The sequence below is a fragment of the Apium graveolens genome, chromosome 6 (assembly GCF_009905375.1).
Source record: "Apium graveolens cultivar Ventura chromosome 6, ASM990537v1, whole genome shotgun sequence".
Taxonomy (NCBI): domain Eukaryota; kingdom Viridiplantae; phylum Streptophyta; class Magnoliopsida; order Apiales; family Apiaceae; genus Apium; species Apium graveolens.
The window spans coordinates 65,558,188-65,577,277 of NC_133652.1; the positions used below are offsets into that span (position 1 = coordinate 65,558,188).

Sequence of the window (19,090 nt, forward strand, 5' to 3'; positions counted from 1 at the left end):
TTATTGCTTTTATTTATCCCAATCTTTCCATTTCTATTCTTCTTTTTCTTTTTGACCTCTTCAGCTTTAATCTCCTTCACAAGTTCCTTAGTTTCTTGATTGGCTTTTGGTATTTCAACAGGGATGGAAGACTGAGTTGTCTCATCATTTTTCTTTTGATTGTCCTCATCAGCTATCTCCTGTTTGATGATCAACTCTTCTTCACTGAAGTTCACCTCACATGCCTTGAACAAAGGTGATTCAACTTTCTTCAACATTATTGGAACATTCTCAGCTTTAGTTGATTTTCCTTTGTCACTGACAGACTTTTTTTTGCTGTTCATACCCTCATAGTCAAGACCAATGGCAATGTTTGCACAAGGCTTGTTCTTTTCATGATATTGGCCGATCGACTCAGAAGCATTTTTGAAGGATTTCAGCTTCACTTCATTATTCTCCAGCCTTTCTCTCAACACTGCTTCAATTTCACTTGCACACTTTAATTTATTCTTTAAGTATGCAATTTCTTGTTTAGCAGCATCAAGCTCAACCAGCAACAATTCAGCCTCTTGTTTTTCACTCTCAAGTTTTTCATTGAACTTCTTCAATATGCTAACTTCCTCATTTGCAGCAACCATGCTTGTATGAATGTGGAACATTTCTGTGCTCATCTTTTCAACAGTTTCCTTATATTGACTCACATTTAAATCAATTATGGTAAGAGTTGGTACCTGTGATTTAGATGATGAAGAATCTCCTTGCTCCAAGGCCATGAATGCATAGTTTCCAACTTCTTCATCTTCATTATTATCTGAATCATCCCAGCTCTTGCCCTCAGTAATATAAGCTTTCCCTTGTTGCTTCTTTAGAAGAGCATCATACTTTGCTTCCAATTCAAGATAGGCTTTATCTTTCTTTGCCTTCTTGGGTTTCCTACATTCTGTAGCAAAATGGCTCAACTCATCACAGTTAAAGCACCTTATTTTTGATCTATTAACAGATCCAGTTTTGTAGCTAGTTTTGCTATCAGGAGTGTACTTCCATTTTCCTTTCCAGTTGTTGTCTTTGTTGAAGGACTGTCCTTTGCTCTTTAAAAATCTTGGTTTCTTTACTCTAATATTAGAGAATTTTCTAGCCAAGTAAGCCATTGATTTGTCTAGCTCATCAAGCTCATCAAGAGTGTAGAACTCATCTTCTTCATCCAATTCCAGTATGACTTGCTCTTCAGTGTCATTGACTCTTTTCTCACTTGTAGAAATTGCTGGAGTTGGGGATCTTTGCTCATCATTAGAAGTCTGGCCATCATTCACAATCAGTGCACTTGAGCCATCCATTACATATCCTTGACCAGCCCTTAATGACTTCTTTTGAATCATTTCAAGTTCATAAGTTTTCAGAACCCCATAGAGCACTTCCAGTGTGATTCTACTCAGATCCCTTCCTTCTCTGATTGCAGAGATTTTCTGTTCCAAGTGATCAAGGAGAGTAAGCAAGAACTTCAAATTCACTTCTTCGACATCATAAAATTTATCATGAAGCTGCAAGTCATTTATCAGCTTATTAAACCTTTCAAACACATCAGTAATACCCTCCTTTGGTTTAGCCATAAAACCCTCATACTGAGAAATCAATATCCTTCTTTAATTTGACCTAACCTCCTCAGTTCTTTCACAAAGTATTTCAATCTTTTCCCAGATCTGTTTAGCAATGTCACAGTTGACAATGTTATTATACATTACATTGTCAAGTGACTCAATTAGTATCAGTTGCAAAGCACTGTCTAGGGAAACTTTCTCTCTTTCAGGTTCAGTATACTCAGAAGGATCCTTGGGAGCATAATGAGCTGGAATAACCATATCTCCATCTGTGGTTTCCTCAACTCTAACTACAGGAGTGAAGGGCCCATTCTTGAGGATACCAATGTAAAGATGATTGGCCATTCTTATAAACAGCAACATTTTCTTTTTTCATAAAGTGTAATTGGCCTTATCAAAGGGAGGAATCTTGATACTACTGATTTTCTATTCCCCTAAAAAAATAGAAGAAAAGAACAAGGTGAAGATGGGCACGGGGTGAAGTTAGGCAGAAAAGGGATTTCAACGAGGTGCAGTAAGTGTGTTAGATATGAATACAACACAGAGGGGGGGGGGTGAATGTGTTTTAGCTTAAATGTTTACTTTTTGGTTTTGCTCTGAGTTTAGCAGTTGATTGTTATCAATGATTTTATGGAGTAGATGTTAAACATAAATAACAATGCAAATATGTAGAACAAAGATCTTCAAAACTCACTTTATTTTATATTAAAAATCAAGCAGTGTTTTGCTACAAAATCTCTAAGTTCTTGTTTCAGAACTTAGCTTCTTTCTTGAGAGAGAATACTAGATTTTCTATCTTTTTTTGTTCTTCTTAACTAGAGGACCAGTGTTAACTTTATAACTCAGTTAACTGCTAGTTTACACAGTGGATAATAAACATGCTATTAGCTTTTCTAAGCTGTCACTTGTCATTTCTATTTATAGAAAAGCAAATCTTCCATTTCTGGGTTAGCATATCTTTAGCATCCCGTAATTACTTTAATCTCCTCTGTCAGTTAATCTTTGTCATTGATCTTGCACATCTCTCAAACTGCTTTTTGTAGACTTGTCAATCCAGCTATGTGAATTGTTTGTTGATTTACAACCTTGGATATTAAACTGTTCTGCAATTCTGTACTTAGAGAAATTTCTTCATTTCGAGATCTCCAATTAAGCTGTAGAGAACTCGACATCTCGATAGGCATGTTGACTTGACTTATCGACAACTCTGAGTTCTTTAGTGAATTTTGGTTTACCGATAACTCAGAGTTCTCTAATGGACTTTGATTTATCGATAACTCAGAGTTCTCTAATGAATGTACACTTGTCGATATCTCTGAGTTCTCGAATAGGTATCTGACTTATCGATATCTCCAATAGCATTTCCTGAGTTCTCGATAGACAATTCCTGAGTTCTCGATAGGTCTTTCTGAGTTCTCGAATGACTTCTCTATAACACTAATTATGTGACTTGTAGAGATCTTGACTTGGAATGTTTTTCACCAAACAGAATTATTCAACTCCAAGCTTCTTCATAATTCTTTTGAGGCATGATCTTCTTGATCTTCTTCCAGATAGAATTCTTAGGCTTGACACTGTTTAGAGAAAAATGTTCCAGTCTGCTCCATTTACATTTTACAAACATTAAGTGTTACAAGTATAAATTACAGATTAAGGTTACAATACAACTAATCTTAGGGTTGTCAATATGACTTAGTCTTGTTATGATACAGGCATGTCTTGCACAACAAAGTGTTTACTTTATGGTCACAACAAAATAACTTGTAAATCTAGTGAAGCTGAAATCAATGAGAGACAAAAAGAAGATTGTTGGGGTTAAACCCAATAGGTAGTATGGGCTTGGTGATAGAAAACATAATTGGATTGGGTAATAATTGTATGGGTAGACAATTATTATCATAATTGAGTTGGGTAATAATTGTATGTGTTGACAATTATTATTATAATGGGAATGGGTAATAATTGTATGGGTAGACAATTATTATTGTAATCAGGTTAGGTATGTCTTGTTGGCTAAGTTTGTGATGGCTATATAAACATAGTCATGTTATTGTTTTGATGTATGCTTGAGTATTATTTGACTTAAGTATCGCTTGAGTAAATACCGTTTGGTGAGATTGATTGTATTATTGATAATTATTTTGATTAATAATACAAGTTGGGATGTGGGTTTTTCCGCGTCATATATTGAGTGTGTGTTTTGCATTGTTTATTTGTACATATACTTGTGTGTGTTCCCCCTAACAATTGGTATCAAGAGCCAAGGTTCATGATGGAGAAGGTTGGGGGATTTGAGATTGAATTGTTTAATGGAAGAAACAATTTTACCTTGTGGCAAAGCACAGTAAAAGATCTGTTAATTCAACGAGGGTTATATGCGACTCTCGGAGGGAAGAAGCCTACTAAAGTTGATGATACAAAGTGGGGAGACATGAAGTTACGTGCGGCATCAACGAACCGGTTGGCCCTTGCACCGGAAATCAAGTATGATGTTCTTGAAGAGGACAATCCCAAGAATTTGTGGGAGAAGTTAACGAAGACTTATCACTCAAAGTATTTGGCCAACAAGTTGTTTCTCAAGAAAGATTTGTTCGGGCTTAAGATGGAAGAAGACGGAGATTTAAGAGATCATCTGAATCGTTTTAATGGCTTAATCAACCAGCTGAATAATTTGGATGAAAAATTGAAGGATGAGGACAAAGTTGTTCTACTACTAGTGTCTCTACCGAAGAAGTATAATACTGTGATGACTTCTTTATTGGTTGGGAAAACGAAGTTAGATTTGGATGAGACTATTGTTGTTCAACTGGAAGCCGAAAGATTGATGAAACAAGAATCGAGTGACACATCTGATGGAAGTGCATTCGTGGTACGTACGCGTGACACGGAAAAGAAGTACGTTAAAAAACATAACCCTAATATTAGGTGTTTTTCTTGTGAGGAATTGGGTCATATACAATTTATGTGTCCAAAGGCAACAGAAGACTTGAGAGAGTTGAAGAAAAATCGAGGGGGTAGTGTTTTACTTGTAGAAACTGATGAAGATGTTCTTTTGGTTCAAGAAGAGAAGGGATCAAAAGAAGAATGGGTGCTTGACTCGGGATGTTCTCATCAAATATGTGGTAGGAGAGAGTGGTTCTCGTCCTACAAAAAGTGTGAGGGAAAGATTGTAACTTTACCGAACGGTAAAACGGTAAAGGTTGCTGGAATTGGTGAGGTAACAATGAAATGTCACAACGGTCGTGTTCAGAAGTTAACTAAAGTAAGATACATACCAGAGTTAAATCGAAATCTAATTTCGTTGGGAAATTAGTTGATTTGGGATATACTGTTATGATGAAGAACAGTATGTTGAAAGTCACTAAAGGAGATTTAGAGATACTCAAAGGTCGAAAAGATAAGAGAAATCTTTTTGTACTAGAAGGAGGGGTTATTGTTCGAGGGGAGGTATTGGCGAATCGACGTCGATGACTTGATGGTGACCGTTAATTTGGTTGTGCATGAAATCATATTGGGTTGAAGGGGATGATTGTTGGGGTTAAACCCAATTGGTAGTATGGGCTTGGTGATAGAAAACATAATTGGATTGGGTAATAATTGTAAGGGTAGACCATTATTATCATATTTGAGTTGGGTAATAATTGTATGTGTTGACAATTATTATTATAATAGGAATGGATAATAATTGTCTGGGTAGACAATTATTATTGTAATCAGATTAGGTATATCTTGTTGGCTAAGTTTGTGATGGCTATATAAACATAGTCATGTTATTGTTTTGATGTATGCTTGAGTATTGTTTGACATAAGTATCGCTTGAGTGAATACCGTTTAGTGAGATTGATTGTATTATTGATAATTGTTTTGATTAATAATACAAGTTAGGACGTGGGTTTTTCCGCATCATATATTGAGTGTATGTTTTGCATTATTTATTTGATTATATACTTGTGTGTATTCCCCCTAACAGTTGTTGAGACCAAGAAGGATCAAAGTGAGGTGCAAGGGCCCAAACTGCAGCAAAAGGTTAGATTTTAGTATGTCTTTAAATATTTGATATTTTTAGTTAATTCACTAATGCATCTTGTTCTTAATATATGTAGAGGAAGAAAGTAACAAGTCAAAAAAGAAACATGATGTTACAGACCAAGTTCAACAACCAAAAAGGAAAAGGAGAAGACCATCTAATGCGGCCAATGCATGGGTGTTGCCTCCACTTCCTCCCCGTGTTGGGATACACAAATGTAACAAGGATGGTCAACTTTATTTCTCAACAGGAAATGAGACAATCAGAGTAGATAGTTCATAACCAGTACGAGGGGCTTCGGCTTTTACGACTAAAAAAAGAGTTCAGAACATCAGTCAGCCTACCAAGGGAAGAAAAAGGTGAAGTTGTAATTAGTAGAATGTGTTTTAATTTTGCAATAATTTAAGATGTATAGTATCAAAATTATGAGTACTTTGGATATTTTTTACTACTCGGTACTTAATTTTAGTTTCAAACACTCTATTTTAATGTAATCTCAATACTTATTTATTAATGTTGAAGTACTTTATTTAATAAAAACTCAATTTTTTGCTTCAAATTACACTTATTATATAAAAATATTAAAGTACCCAAATCAATTAATGAAATTAAAATTTGATGAAAGTGCAATACCATTAATTATATTTATTGAACTAGAAAAAAGATTTTATTAAAAATGCAAAAAAAATATTATTTTCTCTGCATCCGGATAGCATCTAACTAAGATTTTAAAATTTTAGTTACCTACCACATAAGTAAAAGTTGATTTCCGTTAATTTTATTTTGACAGATTGAACCGAATTAAAAATATTCAAAAGTTCAAGTATCGTAATTAATTTTTTAATAATACAAGGACTTTAGATCATAAAATAAATAAAATTCAAGGACGGTTAAATTTATTTTCCCAAGCATAATAAAAAATACTTTTCGTGTGTCAGGTAGGAAAATTTAACCAATCACACCTCTAGCAATAAATATGTCAAAGATACGACAGCACATCAATTAACTACGGTGTTGATCTAGTCGAACAAAGATGAGCTGGATAGATGGGCGTACACGTCGGAATATACACATGGCAGTTAATCATTGGTGGACAGCGCACACGCTAAGGCCTTTGTATTTTCAAAAACCCATAATTAACAGCTGGCATTCCAATAATATAAGGCTCTCTCATTTTCAGTTTCTTATAACAAGGAAATTACTGACGTGGACTCTACTAGTAGTCGAACAATCAATCATTCAAGCTTGTTTATTCTTTTTCCCATTCAATAATTAAAAGAAATATTCGTGGTCTAGAAACTGAAAGTGATATTGAAATGTCTTTTATGTATGTTACAATTTGACACAAGTATTGTGAAGTTTCGGCTTGTTAGCTCTGTATAGAAATGCCTTCGATGTACAATTTTTTCGTTTTCGAAGAAGCTAAGGTTGAAGAAGAAGCAGACTGGGAGAAAGAGAGATAACTTGCATCGTATACATATCGAAAATCTTCCGATTAAATCTCAAACGAGGTACACGTTGAACGATTATTTTTATATATATTATTTACGAATAGTGAACGATTAGCTCAAAATTCATGAATACGAGTGAGTAACAAGTTGCTCTGCAAGTCTTATTGGACGACAAAAAAAAATTAATTTGCTTAATTTTAGTAGGAAGAAATGGCTGCATCAGTTATGAGTGAAGCAATGATTATGAATCCGAGCAACGTTACATTGATTGATCAGTTAGAGCAAACTGATGTTGAAAATGTCAAGTGTGATTGCTGCGGATTGACAGAGGAGTGCACAATGGAGTACATACAGAGGATTCGTGATCGATACCAAGGGAAATGGATATGTGGACTGTGTGCAGAGGCGGTGAAATATGAAATGAGGATCATGAATACACAAGAAGAAGAAGACGCGTTGATTCAGCACATGAGTTTCTGTAACGAGTTTAGATTATCTTCTCCGCCAACAAATCCAGCTGTGCATCTTATATCAGCTCTGAGAAGTATCTTAAGGCGGAGTTTGGATTCACCGGGATCTACTCCAAGAAGAGGTGGAAGAGGATTGAGTAGCTCGGGTAGTTATATTCCAGCTGGATCGCAGATTGCTCTCGATGAATCATTGTCTACTAGTTCTGAAAATGGAAGTGATGAAAAGTTGTGTAGATGAAATTGCTGTAAGCTTAAGCCACTAAGTTTATATTTAAAAAAAGAAGATATGGTTTGGATTTGTTCAAAGAATGATACCAGCCAAGTTATCAAAAGGTAAATGATCAATTGAAGAATACAAGAGTTATCGTTCAATTTACAAGCGTTAGTGCATATAGAGCAGCCGTACAACTATGCTTTTGTTTTGGTTTTACAGAAATTATGAGTATTCCAGAATTTCGACATTTTTATTTTTGTTCATAACTATGCTTAATCAATGGAAGTTAATGTACTCATCGGTGCTGAGTTTAGACCAACGATGTTAGTGTGCATGAATGAATTCTTAACGAATTGGATTATCCTTCATTCTTCTCGTGAAGTTCTTAATCTATCCAATGAACAGAGGTGTACGAGTGAAACATGCATCTAATCTCAATTTATTTCTGGAAAGTCTAAGCAATGGTCTAAGAGTTATTTTTATTTATGAAGTAACAATTACTTTTATTATCATAGCCAATTTTGAGTGGGATGATAGTGTTATGCCGTTTCCACTGCTTCAGTGACTTATAAGTATCCAAAGCAAAATGATAGGACATGTTGTCGGTGTTTCAGATGGTGTTATGCTCGGTGTTCCTGCATAATTGAATACCAGATCAGATAGTCCAGTTCCTCTGGTTGTACAGGAATGTAAATGAGCTTATAGCTCTGCTGCAGGGACTATGTTCAGATGGCATTATATGGATGCTATGCAGGTCAAGCGTTCGACACTCTTCTGGTTTAGACCATGGAAAGGAACTGACTTATATTGCAGAAGCCTATTCTACACTGGAATTCTTATGTCACGGATTGCATGGTCTCTAGGAGGACTAATGAATAATTTGCGTTTTTTTTTATCAATTAGAAATTTAGAATAACTTGACATTCAGTTGTCAAATATGAAGAAAATTTTATTGATTATAGATTGTGAAATGTGGACTACTTCACTGGCAAATGGCAATGCTCTGCCTCTATTATACCATGGCATAAAATCATCTTGCAGTGATTAAACTATATACATGTTTGCGATTATAAATTGTAAAAAATATGCTGATTCACTACAGCATCATGACACTTTGGCCGAGTGGTTAAGGCGTGTGCCTGCTAAGTACATGGGGTTTCCCCGCGAGAGTTCGAATCTCTCAGGTGTCGCTCCTTTTTTCCTTTTCCTCTTTTCTTAGCATAACGCGGATACAACACTCACAGTCATCCCTACAGAAATTTGTGATATGATTATAAACTAAAGGATTGTGACAACAAGAGGAACAGGAACATTTGCAATTTGCATCATCTAGTGTAATGGAAAAGACATGTTAAATCAGAAGCTACAAGTGGGATCGTTGAAGTACCAAGAGGACAGACTTGACCAGTTTTGACTTTTGATCCATCTGCCAAGTGCAATACAAATGCAGAAGAAAGGGGGTGGGATTGCCCACTCCTGTCACAGTATGGATCTATTTACTTGTAATTGCCAGGATTAAGGAATTGTCAATTTCAAAACCAACTTAAAACTATCCATTTGGCACTAGGCGTGAGTATTGGTCTCGATAATTTCAATCATTTGGCATTAGATGCGGGTTTCGATCTCCAGAAGTTTGATTTACATTTGATAAATCATAGAGTTTAATTTATGATCGGGTTTTGTCCTTGAGAAGTTTGATATACACTTGAATAAATTATACAATTTAATGTAAAAATTCGAAACCTTTTCGTTTTAAATAATTTGCATTCAGGGATGAATATAGAACTATGATTTTCAACTGAATTTTAAATCAGTTGAAGAACATATTGAACATGTGGGGAAATTATAAAAAAAAAAGTTAAAAATATGTCAACTACATTAGTGGGGGGCTTTAGAGCACAAGGGAATGAGTACACTTGAAGAGTAAAGATTCAGAAGAAGAGCAAACAAAGCATCGCACCCCTACAAAGTTGGCTTTTCTTAGCAGCTTCTTGGACGAAATTCAGTCAATCTACTTTCTTAATTTCGCACATCATTTCACGTTCGTGAATATAAAACTGCCAGGATCCTTCTATTCAAAACATGTGTCATATATATACATACATTTTTATGTGGGAGAATCTTACTTTCAAGCTACAAAGTTTATCAACAGCTACCTTTGAAAAAGTCCCAGGTTAGTGCTACAATTCTGGAGCCCATGTGTATGGTGTTGGTTGTTGGAGCATTTTAAACGTGCTTGCTGCTGCTTAATGATTATAAATACAAATATTTTTATAAATTTATTCACTTCAGCCACTGCATCATGTCAGGGGCATGGCTTTAATTCGGACCGAGCGAGTTGAGTTCCGAACCGGACGTAATTCGAGTCGAGCCGAATCGACCCGTTTTATTTAATAGAGTCTAAATCTCCGCCCGACTTCTACTCGTTTAATTTTATAAGTCGAGTCGAGCCGAGACGACTCGTTTAACTAATTGAGCCGATTTAAAGGAGTCGGGCGAGCCGATCGTTTATGTTTACGCTTAATCGATTCTAAACCTATAGTCGAACTCGACTCATATAATTTCACGAATCAAGTCGTGTCGCTCGTTTAATTAAACGAGTTAAAATCTCTGCCCGAACTTGAGTCGTACACTTAAACGAGCTAAGTCGATTTCTAACTAAATTCACCAATCGACTTCTGAGCACGATTTGATAGCTCCAGTGATAAGAAGTTTATCCTCTGTCCTCCCAGCACATGGGTTCGACTCTGACTCACCCGATAATTATTGAGAATAGATAGTCATTTGTAAACTTATAAAATGTAAAAAAAACACCTATCAATTTCTAAAAAAATCCGATCTATTAATTATTCAATTCAATAAGACTCGTCCTATAATGAGAGGATATGAATTTAAGATGATAGTATCCAAATATTATATATTTATTATATATTACATTTAAATAAATTTTATATTTACATGCATTACGTTTACCATAAAAATTCTTTGCAGCTCGTGTAAGTTCCAGGGAGGAGGGAAATCAAGCGCATATCATGCATTTTTTTCTGATTTTATTTCTGGGATTTTATGACATTACTTACTCACTCGTCAAAAATAAATCTAATTCCCGCATAATATTCCTTAAAAAGCACGGAAAAGAAAACAATTTTTTTTCTTTATTTTGTATATTCTCGAATTTTGAGAATTTTCACATATTTGGAATAATTGTAAATGATATTTATTTTGAGAAAAAATTTATGGAGATTATATTTTTTATCGAAACCTCACAGACCACCTAGGTTAATATAAACACTATGAAATATAGCATTTTGTTAAGTATGTTATACGAATATCACTAATTTATTAAAATTGTTGAATATTATTTAAGTTTAATAATTATAATATGTATATTTTACAATTTGAACAAATGTTCTGCAAATTAAATATATTTCGTATAATAAAATATTTTGTAATATTTTAAATGCAGTACATGTATTATATTCAAAATTATGAATAAAACAATGATATTTTTAGAATATAATTCATAAAATAATATGTTTTTTGTAAAAAAAATTAGGCAAGATTTTAGTTAAACACTATAAGCGATCTCCGTGATTTGACAAAAATATGATGTACATAAAATTTTACTCATATTTTCTAATACCATATATATCTTTCTTTTCAAGATTTCTCTTTCTTCCGGATTTAAATCTGGGAGGCTGAGAAAGTTTAAAATTTAAATTCTTTTTTCCTTCCACATGCTTTCGTCTTTAGAAACCGGAGGACTGGAGGTTGCATTTTAAGAAAATCACACCCCTGTGAGTCCTCACTGACATTTTAAGAAAATATCACCTGACTTTAATTTTCAAAAATAACAACAGAAAATTTAATAAAATTTAATTTTGGAAAAATTGAAATAAGTATAAATCACTTTAACTCTTAACTCAATTCTTAAAAAATAAGATTTATTTTTTTAAAATTAATTATAATTTTTACTATTAATTTGTAATTTTTTTGAATTTTTAATATAGAAACAAAATTCTGACTGAAAATCTAATTTAGATCCAGATGTTATTCAGATATTATTCATCGAATCCGAATTCAAATATTATATTTGAAAAAAATTTAAATTCAAATATCAATATATATATATATAAATTTTTAAATTTGAATCCTATATGAATATAATCAGATCCGGTCCTAAAAAAACTACCATTAGTAGAGCATTCTAGACATTATCCCAAGCATGAAGTCAACAAAAATATTATTTTACTCAAAAGTACACAATATTAAAACGTGTTCGTTGGCCAGTGTTAACATATCGTTTCTTACAACTATATATATAAACATACACCATACATCATCAGTGTACCTCACCTTCTAGCCTTCACATTCCTCCTGCTGGAACTTTTCCAAGAATATACTACAAGAATCATCAAAATGGCGCTTGCCAAAGAAATCATGGGAATTTATGTTGAAAAAAAAACACCAAACATTCTTTTGTTTAACAGTCATTTCAGTCAGAGAAGTGGAAACAGAGTTTGTGTTAAGCCAGTTGTTTGTTCAGATAAAAAGAGGTTTCAGAGGACCACTCCTTTAGCTGCCATCACTGAGAGTTTGGTCAAGATTGCTCCTGAACTGGCTTTTCAGTTTAAGGTCAAAGCTGTGATTACTGTCAGAAATAATAGTAAGGAAGATTTCAAAGACTCACTTGTTAAACGTTGGGATTCTCTTACTGACTTTATTAGAAGAAATGTTGTTTTACAACTTATCAGTACTCAAGTTGATCCAAGTAAGTCTTTTTTTTTGGGTTTTCAAGAATTGCTGTGATTATTCTTTGAAGATTCTGTTTTTAGTAATATCTATCATATATATTATCCGGGTCTCGGATTTTTCTTCATCGACAGATATTTACGGTATTATAAATTTCTAGTACATGAGTCTCGTAAATTTATTATATGCATGATTATTAAAACCAGCAACTTTTTATTTTTTTGGAGTTTCTGGAACACCAAAGAAAAGCAGGGAAACTGTGCTGAAGGATTGGTCTGAAAAATCGAATGTGAAAGAAGAGATAGTGAATTACACAGCAGATTTCGTGGTGGACTCGAATTTTGGAGTGCCAGGGGCAATCACAGTGGTGAACAAGAATCAGAAGGAGTTCTTCGTGGCGAGTATCACCATTGAAGGATTTGCATGTGGTCCGGTTCATTTCCCTTGCAATTCATGGATTCAATCCAATAAAGATCTTCCTGGGAAAAGAATCTTCTTCTCTAATCAGGTCAAATACATTAAATTAATAGTGCTCATATTCTTGCTTTTTAATAATAACTGATGGCCAAATTCGGACCATCTTATTTCAATTAGTCTACTGTTAGTTATCATCCAATCAGTCAATTATATTTATAGACACTAAGGTTTTGCAAAGGTACTAGAACTTGGTACTACTGAAATTTCATGCCAAACCATTTTGATCTTTTACTATCGCTCACCCTTTGAAAACTCATTAAGTTCTTGCTATGTTACTCTTCTAACGACTAGCAGGGTTCTCGTATTTCCTTCTCTCTTTTTCTTTTTTCGTGAATTAGTGTGTACTTTTCAGTAAAGAAGCATTCGGAATTTCAGTCAACAAGACGAGAACAGGGTAACTTGAATATCAAAATAGTCTATACCTTGTTATACAGATACAACCATAATTTTGACTTCAATGTACAACTAAATTGCTGCTCGGGGCATTGAATCACAGTCACCAATGCTTCTGTATGGACCCGTTGGTGGTGTTTTTGATAAAATATCCCAACATCGTATGCTTTCCTGGGCAATGTATATATGAGTAATATTAATTGTTGCCACTATTCATATTGATCATCAGCAACTTGTTAAATTTGAATTTTGGTTATCTACAGAACTGGACCAACTGGTACTGTACGAAGAACTACATCGAAATACTTATTGTTTACATTTTGTGGACAGTCACCAATAATGTTTATGATATTTGAATAAACAGCCGTATCTGCCAAGTGAAACGCCAGCAGGGCTTAGAGCATTGAGGCAAAAAGAACTGAGAGATCTGCGGGGTGATGGCAAAGGCGTTAGGAAATTGTCAGACAGGATATATGATTATGATGTGTACAATGATCTGGGAATTCCTGATAAGGGAATTGACTTTGTTAGGCCTACACTTGGAGGTGAGAAAATCCCATATCCAAGACGCTGCCGCACTGGTCGCCTTCCATCCATTAGTGGTAAGTAGCACTAACCACAACATGAGCGTGGCTGAACTTGATAGTATTTTTGAATTTTTATTTTTCTAATTTATGAATAATATGAAAAGAAAATTGATATATTGTGCCTACTGAAGCATCATTATACATTCTAAGTTTATATGTTGCAGCAGGTCTAAATCAAAGGTTTTTCTTGCACTGCATTGTTAACAATAATGTTGTTTGGTTTTTGTTTATCATACAGATAAGCATGCAGAGAGCCGAGTGGAGAAGCCATTGCCTATGTATGTGCCACGAGATGAACGGTTTGAGGAGTGTAAAGCAAATACATTCTCGTTTAGTAGGTTTAAGGGCATTCTCCACAACTTGCTTCCAGCTATCACGGCAAAATTCTCACCGAAAAACCCCAACTTCAAGGGGTTTGAACAGATTGACAGCCTCTACAGTGACGGTCTTTTCCTCAAGCTAGGTCCGCAGCATAAAATTTTAGAGAAGTTCCCTATGCTCAAGGGATCAAGTCATGCTTATCTTCTCAAATATGACATCCCCAAAATAATTTCACGTAAGCATTAGTCACCTTGTGTGATCTTTTTATAATTTGATCAACCAAGATCTAAACTCAATTTATACCTGAACTGCAATAACTACAAAGCACCTATCACTTACTACCAATATTACGGTAAAGGTTTTCCTTGTAACGTATAAAATGTTAACACTGTCAGTAACTTGTCATTCGCATTACAGAGGACAAGTTTGCATGGTTTAGAGATGACGAATTTGCTCGCCAATCAATAGCAGGGGTTAACCCCGTCGCCATCGAAAGACTTAGAGTTTTTCCACCTGTGAGCAAGCTTGACCCTGGGATCCATGGTCCTCATGAGTCTGCTCTTAAAGAGGAACACATTGCTGGCCAACTTAACGGCATGACAGTGCAGGAGGTAATTTTGAATCACCTAAATTCCTTTTCCTTGGGAATAATAATATTGAAACCTTTACTTTCTTTTCTTTATCTTATCTTATGGAGAACTCATCCAAAAGAATGTAGAATATGTACAATAGTCCCTAATTTATCTGACTTTATCTTAATTTGCATTTTTCTGGTTGTTGTACACAGGCTTTAAAGGGAAATAAACTTTTTATCGTGGATTACCATGACATCTACCTACCATTTATCGACCAAATAAATGCCCTTGATGGTCGTGCAACATATGCAACACGCACCATCTTTTTCTCAACTCCTGCAGGCACCCTCAAGCCTATTGCTATTGAGCTTAGCTTGCCTGGTCCTTGTTCGAGGTCAAAGAGAGTAGTAACACCTCCAGTAGATGCCAGTACCAACTGGTTATGGCAGCTTGCAAAAGCCCACGTGTGTTCCAATGATGCTGGAGCTCATCAACTCGTATATCATTGGTAAGCAGTAGCATTCTCTTCTACATCCATTCTTTCCTTTGCTGCCTGTATATGAGGTGTTGAATGAAATCGTGCTGGTAATATATACAGGCTACGTACACATGCCTGCACAGAACCATTTATCATTGCAGCGCATAGGCAACTGAGTGCAATGCACCCTATATACAAGCTTCTTGACCCACACATGAGATACACCCTCGAGATCAATGCCCTGGCTCGCCAGAATTTGATCAATGCTGATGGTGTTGTGGAGTCATGCTTTACTCCTGGTCGCTACGCCATGGAGCTTAGTTCGGCTGCCTATAAGAATTGGCGCTTTGATTTAGAGGGACTTCCTGCTGATCTCATCCAAAGGTAAAACTGTTGCAAACAAATCTTGATTAATTTCACTCTTTCAGCACCTACAGTACACTGGACTGTCACGAGTTCAACAGTTTACAGTGGAGGCATGCTAAAGATAGGTTTCGCAACTTTTAGAATGAAAATTTTGTAAAATAATTATGTAGATATATCATGTAAAATATTTAAGTGCACATCTTTAGACATTTTGACAGTCTAGTTAACTATATCTTCCTTTTCAGGGGTATGGCAGTACCAGACCCAACACAGCCCCATGGTTTGAAACTCCTTCTCGCCGACTACCCATATGCTGCTGATGGACTTCTAATTTGGGATGCTATCAGTAACTGGGTACGCACCTATGTGAATCATTACTACCCAGACTCAGACACTATCTGCAACGATAGGGAGCTCCAAGCTTGGTATGCAGAATCCATAAATATAGGCCATGCTGATAAGCGTACTGAAAGCTGGTGGCCAAGATTAGCCACTAGTGAAGATCTCACTTCCATACTCACCACCCTAATTTGGCTTGCATCTGCTCAGCATGCTGCATTGAACTTTGGTCAGTATCCTTATGGTGGTTATGTTCCAAACAGGCCACCACTTATGCGGCGATTAGTGCCTGAAGAAAATGATCCTGAATATGCCAACTTTGTCTCTGATCCCGAGAAATATTTCCTGGCTTCGATACCTAGTGTTTTACAATCAACAAAATACATGGCTGTGGTGGATACTCTGTCAACTCACTCAGCAGATGAGGAGTACATTGGAGAGAGAAGTAATCCCTCTACCTGGTCCGGAGATGCAGAAATCATTGAGGCATTTTACAAATTCTCATCCAAGATCGGACAGATAGAGAAAGAAATCGAGGAAAGAAATCGTGATCCAAAACTCAAGAACAGACGTGGTGCTGGAGTGTTACCGTATGAGCTGCTCACACCAAGTTCTGGTCCAGGAGCAACAGGTAGAGGTATTCCCAATAGCACTAGTATATGAAAAGTTATTCAGCTAGTTGACATTTCAGTCCCGTAAGGTTAGATGTGGGATGGCTGTAATCAGGTCTAGTTACTAGTCAGGGTATAACAAATTTTCTGGGAACATATGTATTAAAAGGTGATTTTAAAGTGGTTTATGATCTATGAAAATGGAGGTGTGTGCAATCTTGAAATAGACAGATAGATCGCAATCGTCCATTGAAGAAAATTGAATCCAGGGGAGTTGCAGTAACACGAATTAGACCAATGCCTTGGTTGGCTTGTTCTGTTAGGGAATCGCCAGAACTCCTTCTGTTAGCTGGAATTTGAATAAATTTTGTTTCATTTGACTGCTAACCTCTGCCAGCTTTGCATTTACCTTGAAAGTCGGTATACAAGCTCCTACTGGTACTGATCATTACGGCAAAATTAAATTTACTTGAACTGGAGTTGGTCTTTAAGACTTTAAATGCCAGCAAGATTAAAAAATGTAGAGTAAATTGCAATTTGTGTACATGAAGTTTGCTTAATGTGTACTTTGTGTTATTTTAATATCTAGCAAAATTGGCAAAATGCTGCAATTAGCATACCTCCGTAAACTTTGTGTTAATATCGTCTATGAGCAATAAAAAATGTGGCAAATAAGAGAGCAATCCAGTCATTTTTTAAGGAAGTAAAGTGTATGTATATCAATGGCAGCAAAAAAATATAAAAATATTAATTTATTTTCTTCAACGAATGATATAGGTGAAAATTAATTTATGTAAAATAAAATTCAAAGACATTCACTTACAACAATTATAAGATTCAATAATTTAATATTTAACAGTTTTTTCATCAATGTTTTTTTAAATTATTTTGGGGCTTAATTTTACAAGTTTTTTAGAATATGATTTTGTTAATTTTTTTTGAAAAAATAATTGTTTTTCTAATTTTTTTATTGGTTGGCGATACGATTTTTGAAAAAAAAAGTTGTACCTCGATACAACCAACCTTAACAATAATCAAATGAAATTTCGAATACAATCGAATACAATTTTAATTATGTTTCAGAAAAAGTAAAAAAAAAAGTTGCATCTCTTATTTGTTGCATTAACCGAATTTTCGCAAATATTTTCAGAATATAATAAAAATTAAAAATAAAATAAAATTGTTTTTTTATAATCTCTTTTTTTAATTATTAGAATTCTATTATTTTGAATTTTTTTAAAAAAAATGTTAAAATGTTGGGAGAGTAGAAAATATTAAGAATGGAAAAGGGAATGGGTGTATTAGATAATTTTTTTTCTATGTCCCTCTTTTAACTTGGTATTCAATAAATGATTTGTCGTGCTTAAATTTTCTAATGTCACTCTTTCAAACAAAAATTGAACAAGAACAAAATGAATTATATCATACACATGATAAAAAATGGCACCTACAACAAACATACTTATTAATTTCACGGAGTATAAGAATTACAACAATAAATCATGGCCTACTCATCAGTTCCCTGAAAGTACACACGAAAAATTAGTTTCATAAGAGTTTAGCGTTAGTTTTGATTTTATTATTAGGTATACAATACACAAAATTAAAATATACGAAATAAATAAAATTTAAATAAATTATTAAATTATATGAACATATATCTTCAAATAATATTTTACATATATATAATCTATCCAAATTTAAATTTCAAAAGAATTAACCGCACTTAATTTTTTATTACTTATTGATTTAAAATTCGACTACTAAAAATTTAATATTTAAATATATTTTTTATTTTTTATTTCTATTTAAAATTAAAACTATATAAAAAAGAACACGAAATAAATAAATACGAACACGAAACGAATTCTTAACGGGTCGGGTTGCAAATCGATATCCGTAACATGAAATACAAAATTATAATCCAAAAAAATACACGAAACGAATGAATTATCAGCTCTAACCAAAGTAAACAATGAGAAGACCAATTACGAAATAAACAACATAATCAATTACAAAAATAGTGTTGAAAACAAAAGAAGGTATATATATGTATTTGCTTTTACATAATGAATATATAAAAGTATATAATAAAAATATTGAATATCTTTATTATTTGAGAAATTATCAAAAATAATAATTTTTTTAAGCTTTTTTTGCGATTTTACCATCTTCTAATTTTTTTTGTAAAAATACGGAATCAACCAAAATCAAGCTAATATGCAACTAGTTGAATCGATTTTTTTTTATTGCATATAATTGCAGAAACTCGTCGAAGTTTACATTCAGTGGATTCCAGTTACAAAAAATCGTATTTTTGCTAAAAAAAATTAGAAATTAGTATGTTTGCAAATAAAAAAGTATTTTTACATTTTTTTTCGAAAAATGACAATTTTTTTGCAAAAAAAATTAGACTTGGGTAATTTTTTAAAAAACCATTCTTATTATTATTATA

General features: G+C 34.1%; 2 protein-coding genes and 1 non-coding gene across 3 annotated transcripts; all 3 read left to right on the plus strand.

The window, feature by feature from the left end:
- Positions 1 to 7,262: 7,262 nt before the first annotated feature.
- LOC141665195 (uncharacterized) lies at positions 7,263 to 7,760 on the plus strand. The gene has a single exon (XM_074471177.1). It carries the CDS (start codon positions 7,263 to 7,265, stop codon positions 7,758 to 7,760), a length of 498 nt encoding a protein of 165 aa, XP_074327278.1.
- Positions 7,761 to 8,844: 1,084 nt separating this feature from the next.
- TRNAS-GCU (transfer RNA serine (anticodon GCU)) lies at positions 8,845 to 8,926 on the plus strand. The gene has a single exon. It is a non-coding gene; the product is annotated as a tRNA-Ser (tRNA).
- A 3,151-nt stretch (positions 8,927 to 12,077) lies between these two features.
- On the plus strand, positions 12,078 to 17,181 carry LOC141668493 (linoleate 13S-lipoxygenase 3-1, chloroplastic-like). Its single transcript, XM_074475382.1, has 8 exons — positions 12,078 to 12,507; positions 12,716 to 12,996; positions 13,723 to 13,960; positions 14,184 to 14,501; positions 14,684 to 14,877; positions 15,054 to 15,349; positions 15,440 to 15,703; positions 15,931 to 17,181. Exons 1-8 carry the CDS (start codon positions 12,156 to 12,158, stop codon positions 16,685 to 16,687), a joined length of 2,700 nt encoding a protein of 899 aa, XP_074331483.1. The 5' UTR covers positions 12,078 to 12,155; the 3' UTR covers positions 16,688 to 17,181.
- Positions 17,182 to 19,090: the final 1,909 nt, after the last annotated feature.

Coding starts and splice junctions, on each gene's coding strand:
- LOC141665195 (XM_074471177.1), top strand. CDS start 7,263: ATGGCTGCATCAGTTATGAGTGAAGCAATGATTATGAATCCGAGCAAC.
- LOC141668493 (XM_074475382.1), top strand. CDS start 12,156: ATGGCGCTTGCCAAAGAAATCATGGGAATTTATGTTGAAAAAAAAACA. Junction 15,350..15,439: donor CATCAACTCGTATATCATTG/GTAAGCAGTAGC, acceptor TAATATATACAG/GCTACGTACACATGCCTGCA. Junction 15,704..15,930: donor CCTGCTGATCTCATCCAAAG/GTAAAACTGTTG, acceptor CTTCCTTTTCAG/GGGTATGGCAGTACCAGACC.